This window comes from Cebus imitator, unplaced genomic scaffold (assembly GCF_001604975.1).
Source record: "Cebus imitator isolate Cc_AM_T3 unplaced genomic scaffold, Cebus_imitator-1.0 Scaffold70, whole genome shotgun sequence".
NCBI classification, from domain to species: Eukaryota; Metazoa; Chordata; class Mammalia; order Primates; family Cebidae; genus Cebus; species Cebus imitator.
Window position 1 is genome coordinate 3,921,861 of NW_016107385.1, and position 6,380 is coordinate 3,928,240.

A 6,380-nucleotide genomic window follows, 5' to 3' on the forward strand; every position below is an offset into this window, starting at 1 on the left:
AACTACCCCTCTACCCAACCCCACCCTCTCAAAAAAAAAAAAAAGACCAAAAGAATTTACTTCTTCTATTTATCTATTGTGAAATAGGTTAATTTCTCATCCTATTATAGAAGAAAGAGACTTTGTGCCTTTGTTGAATATTAGATGTAGAAATATTATGTTAATACTAGACTTAATATTCAGTCTGTGATAATCAAAAGATTATTCTTTATGGTAATTAGAATAAAGTTTCCGAATAAAGTGTTTTTTACCTAAAAGCATTTTAAGCTGACAAAATATCAAAGGAGATAGGGTTTAATGTAACTAAGTAGTCTTTGCAAATTTATAAAGTGACTGTGTTGTCTTTCAGCTTATAATTGAAGTTCTTGAAGATAGTTTTTTGGCCTTGAGGTAGTTAACTGTATTGCTTGCCTGTTTGATGATACAAATTACATGTTCCTTACATTTAGATATCTGAGATTTCCTATTTATGATCCAGTTTAAACGTTATATTACTGGATAATGCATGCCAATGTTTTAAAAAGGATATGCACATATATTTAATAATGTACATTACTTTCTACCTCTCTGGAGTTAGTGCCAGTGCTGCCATTCATGCCAAAGAATGCCCTTCCTTCTTTCTTTAGGTGCTTTCTGCAGTTTTCTCCTGGGTGCAAGCTACATTTCCTGCCTTCTGAGACCCATTCCAGAACTAAACCATTCTCTGTACTGAAACCCAGAATACCAACCATTAACAACTACTGCCATCTCTGCCACATAAAACATCAGAAGCTGCTTTTTGACTTGCCATAAAGTTGCTATCTTTTCTGTTTTCTATTGGTGATAAAACATACATGAGCTGGGTGCAGTGATGCGTGCCTGTAGTTCCATATGCTCAGGAGGCTCAGGTGAGAGGATCACTTGAGCCCAGGAGTTTGAGGCCAACCTAGGCAACGTAGCAAGAATCTGTCTGAAAAAAAAAAAGAAAAAAGTAATTAAATTATATGTTTATTACGTAACTTTTCTCCTGTTTCTAAGACATTCCATACCAGAAGTTCTAAAGTTTTAACCAAGTTTTCAAAAATGTAGGCTGGAGCCAGGCACAGTGGCTCACACCTGTCATCCCAGCACTTTGGGAGGCCAAGGCAGACAGATTGCTTGAACTCAGGAGTTTAAGACCAGCCCAGGCAACATGGTGAAACCCTGTCTCGACAAAAAATACAAAGATTAGTCGGATATGGTGGTACATGCCTATCATCCCAGTTACTTGGGAGGCTGAGGCAGGAGGATGGCTTGATCTTGGCGGTCCAGGCTGCCGTGAGCCCGAGATCGCGTCACTGCACTCTAGGCTGGGCACAGTGGCTAACATCTGTATTCCCAGCACATTGGAAGGCCAAGACAGGAGGAATACCTGAGCTCAGGAGTTCAAGACCAGCCTGGGCAACATAGTGAAACCCCATCTCTACAACAAAAAACCCCAAATTAGCTGGGCATGGTGGCGCATACCTGTAGTCCCAACAACTCCAGAGGCTGAAGTGGGAGGAATGCTTAAGCCTGGGAAGCAGAGGTTGCAGTGAACCAAGATTGTGCCACTGCACTCTAACCTGGACAACAGAGTGAGACCCTGTTTCAAAAAAAAAAAAACTTTTTAAAAATGAAATCTTTTTTCTTTTCACATTTTAATTTTGAAGTTAATCTTATGTGTCATTTTGTGTTCTAAATCTTCAAAGATCAACCTGTTTTTTTTTTTTTTATGTTAATTGTATTTGTTTTGGATTCAAAGATGAATGCCAGAGACTCTTAACTCTTGAGTCTTCCAGCTTTTCCTAGTAAAGTCCCTATTCCTATTTCAGTTTTTTTTTTTCTTTTCTCCTTATAGTGGACATTTGGGAGCAATAAAAATAAGAAGAAAGGAAAAGCCAGAAAAATAGAGAAGAAAGGAACGATGAAGAAACAGGCCAACAAAACTGCCTCCTCAGGCAGTTCAGACAAAGACAGTTCAGCTGAGAGCTCAGCCCCTGAGGAAGGTGAGCTGAGCAGCCCAGACCTGGAAGGTCAACTCCCACTCTTGTCAGCTTGAAGGTGCAAAGGCAGAAATGGGGAGGAAGGGGGGTACCTGCATTTAGCATGACCTCTGTCTTTAGAGCAGTGGTTCTTAACTTTTTCCATGGTCATGGATGCTTTGAGAATCTGAATGATGCAAGAAAAATGTATGCAATTCCAAAAGGTTGGTGAGAGCCCTGAAACCTATCCCTGGAACCCACGAGGATTCCTGCATGGTCTTGAACACCCTGAATGCCTTCTCCTTTTTTTTCTTGCTTATGCATAGTCTGACTGGGAAGGGAAATCTTGGTACAAAACTCAGTAGAAAATGTTATTTTTTTGGAAGCCAATTCCAGAATTTTTTAGCACTAGTTTGAAAAGTGAACTTGGGCCAAGTGCAGTGGCTCATGGCTGTAATCTCAACACTTTGGGAGGCCAGGGTGGGAGGGTCACTTGAGCCCAGGAGTTCAGGACCAGCCTGGATAACTTAGTGAGATCCCATCTCTACAAGAATGTTGTGGTACACACTTGTGGTCCCAACTGCTCCGGAAGCTGAGGTGGGAGGATCGCTTGAGATTAGGAGTCTGTGAGCTATGATCATACCACTGCACTTCAGCCTAAGTGACAGAGCAAGACCCTGTCTCAACAACAAAAAAAAGTAGGAAAGAAAAAAGAAAAATGCAAGGACACTGGGAAAGAAAATGAAAGTGAACTTGTTCCGGGACTAGAATGATAACCTATAAATTATTTAAAAATTTAAAAGTGTTTTCTAAAATAATGTTTATATACAAGCTGGCTTTATAAAATTGGCCTAACCTGGTTTTGAGCACGTGTCTATGAATGTTAGCTCAAACTGAGTCAAGTACAGTTCCTGTTAAATTGCTGACTTAGCTCAGTACTCATTGTACTCACATATTTTTTCCATGCCAACATTTGTCCTATTAAGATCCACTGTTATTAGAAATTCACTAATCAGATTTTAATGATTCATTAAAATGTTTTTTTTTTTTTTTTTTTTTTTTTTTTTTTTATTTATTTATTTTCGAGACAGAGTTTTGCTGTTGTTGCCCAGGCTACAGTGCAATGACATGACCTTGGCTCACTGCAACTTCCGCCTCCTAGGGTTAAAGCAATTCTGCATCGGTCTCTCCCAAGTAGCTGGGATTACAGGCGTCCACCACCACAGCCAGCTAATGTTTTGTATTTTTTTTTTTGAGACGGAGTTTCACTCATGTTACCCAGGCTGGAGTGCAATGGCGCGATCTCGGCTCACCGCAACCTCGGTTCAGGCAATTCTCCTGCCTCAGCCTCCTGAGTAGCTGGGATTACAGGCACGCACCACCATGCCCAGCTAATTTTTTGTATTTTTAGTAGAGACGGGGTCTCACCATGTTGACCAGGATGGTCTCGATCTCTTGACCTCGTGATCCACCCGCCTCGGACTCCCAAAGTGCTGGGATTACAGGCTTGAGCCACCGCGCCCGGCCATGTTTTGTATTTTTAATAGAGATGGGGTTTCATCATGTTAGCCAGGTTGGTCTTGAATTCCTGACCTCAGGTGGTCTACCCACCTTGTCCTCCCATGGTGCTGGGATTACAGGCGTGAGCTACTGCACCTGACCATAATTTTTTTTTAATGCCAGCTAATAAATGAAAAAAGTTACAGGGTTAGAAAAATCACCACTTTTCTTTCTTTCTTTCTTTCTTTTTCTGAGATGGAGTATCGCCCTGTCATCCAGGTTGGAGTGCAATGGCACGATCTCGGCTCACTACAACCTCTGCCTCCCAGGTTCAAGTGATTCTCCTGCCTCAGCCTCCCAAGTAGCTAGGGGACTACAGGCATCCACCACGACACCTAGCTAATTTTGTATTTTTAGTAAAGACGGATTTTCACCATATTGGCCAGGCTACTCTCAAACTCCTGACCTTGTGATCCATCTATCTTGTCCTCTCCAAGTGCTGGGATTACAGGTATGAGTCACTGTCCTCGGCCACCTCTTTTCAATCATAGTGATAAAGTTGATTTACTCAAGAATCCTCAATGATTGTTAAAACCACTGGTTGAGAATTCATTGGAAAACAATATTTTATAATCTTAAACTTTCTCCCTATAAATACTGTTATACAAAGAGGAAAAGGTGCCTTTACAAAGGGAAAATCTGGAAGACACCACCTTTACCAAGTAATCCAAATTAAAATAGTGGGACAAACATATTAGTTAGGGTGTCCCGATGTGATAACGTTGAAAAGGACACAATCACTTACGTAGTATTCTTGCCAAAAATGCATAACCTAAATTGTTTCTTAACAAATTAACCAAACCAAATGAGGTGGACTTGATAACTGTTGCTATTTCAACTTAAATTAACTAAAAATTAATGTTTAAAATATAGTTTTTCAGTTGCACTAGCCACATTTCAGTTTGTGAATGGTTATATGTTGTGGCTGCTATTCAGATAGAGAATATTTTTATCATCACCTCACAAAATTCTACTAGACAATTTTTTGGGCTTATACTCTTCAAAAATTCAATGTACCAACAAATGGATAAATATAATATATATGTGTCCCATGGAATATTACTCAGCCATAAAACGGAATGAAATAATGGCCTTTGCAGCAACTTGAGTGGAGCTGGAGGCCATTTTTCTAAGTGAAATAACTCAGGAATGGAAAACAAAGTATTGTATGTTCTCATGTGTAAGTGGTGGTTAAGCCATGAGGATGCAAAGTCATAGAATGATATAATGGGGCCAGGTGTGGTGGCTCATGCCTATAGTCCCAGCACTTTGGGAGGCTGAAGTGATCGGATCACCTGAGGTCAGGAGTTCAAGACCAGCCTCACCAACATGGAGAAACCCCGTCTTTATTAAAAAAACAAAATTTTCCAGGCATGGTGGCACATGCCTGTAATCCCAGCTTCTTGGGAGGCTGAGGCAGGAGAATCACTTGAACTCGGGAGGCAGACATTGCGGTGATCCGAGATCATGCCATTGCACTCCAGCCTGGGCAATAAGAGCAAAACTCCATCTCAAAAACTAAAAAGAGAGAGAAACTGCCCTCTTTAGGGGTGAAGGGCCATGATCTTTGCAACTACTTTTAATTCAGCAACATAAATAATAAACGTGAATACATTATTTTTTATATGTGCAGAGAAAGTAAATTGGCTTTGGTGGGTAAATCTTAAGGAAAGGATTTATAGGAGTCAAATTATTCTTGCAACTTTTCTGCAGGCTTACAATTTTGTCAAAATAAAAAAAAAAAGCATTAAAATAAACTGGGAGGCTGGACGCCGTGGCTTATGCCTGTAATCTCAGTACTTTGAGAGGTTGAGGTGGGCAGATTACCTGAGGTCAGGAGTTTGATACCAGCCTGACCAACATGGTGAAACCCTATCTTTACTAAGAGTACAAAATTAGCTGGGCGTGGTGGCACGTGCCTATAAACCTAGCTACTTGGGAGACTGAGGCAAGAAAATCGATTGAACCCGGGAGGCAGAGGTTGCAGTGAGCCGAGATTGCGCCACTGCATTCAAGCCTGGCGACAGCAAGATTGCTGCTCAAAAAATAATAAAAAAATAAATAAATAAGCTGGGGCCAGGTGTGGTGGCTCATGCCTATAATCCCAGCACTTTGGGAGGCCAACACAGAAGGATTGCTTGAGCCCAAGAGTTCTAGACCAGCCTGGGCAACAAAGTGAGACCCTAGTTTTATTTTAAAAGTAAAAATAAATAGGCTGGGTGCAGTGGCTTACACCTGTAATCTCAGCACTGGGAGGCCAAGGTGGGCAGATCACCTGAGGTCGGGAATTCGAGACCAGCATGACCAATATGGCAAAACCCTGTCTCTAATAAAAATACGAAATTAGCCGGATTACACCTGTAATCCCAGCTCCTTGGGAGGCTGAGGCAGGAGAATCACTTGAACCGGGGAGGCAGAGGTTGCAGTGAGCCGAGATTGTGCCATTGTACTCCAGCCTAGGCAACAAAAGCAAAACTTCGTCTCAAAAAAGAAGTAAAAATAAGTAAAATAACAAACTAATTTCTTGTTCTAGACTAAAGAAGGGTGCTGTTGGCTGGGCACGGTGGCTCACGCCTATAATCTCAACACTTTGGGAGACTGGGGCGGGCCCATCACAAGGTCAGGAGATTGAGACCATCCTGGCCAACGTGGTGAAAACCCCCTCTCTACTAAAATACAAAAAATTAGCAGGGCATAGTGGTGCACACCTGTGGTCCCAGCTACTTGGGAGGCTGAGGCAGGGGAATCGCTTGAATCCAGGCAGCGGAGGTTGCCGTGAGCCAAGATTACGCCACTGCACTCCAGTTTGGCAACAGGGCAAGACTCTGTCTCAAAAAA

The 6,380-nt window shown here is 41.7% G+C and overlaps 1 protein-coding gene across 1 annotated transcript in view; it reads left to right on the top strand.

Annotated features, from left to right (window-relative positions):
* RTF1 (RTF1 homolog, Paf1/RNA polymerase II complex component) overlaps positions 1 to 6,380 on the top strand; it is an 80,970-nt gene that overhangs the window by 44,177 nt on the left and 30,413 nt on the right. The window contains exon 3 of the mRNA XM_017530892.2: positions 1,859 to 2,049. Coding sequence (XP_017386381.1) covers positions 1,859 to 2,049 — 191 coding nt within the window. The remainder of the gene's footprint in view (positions 1 to 1,858; positions 2,050 to 6,380) is intronic.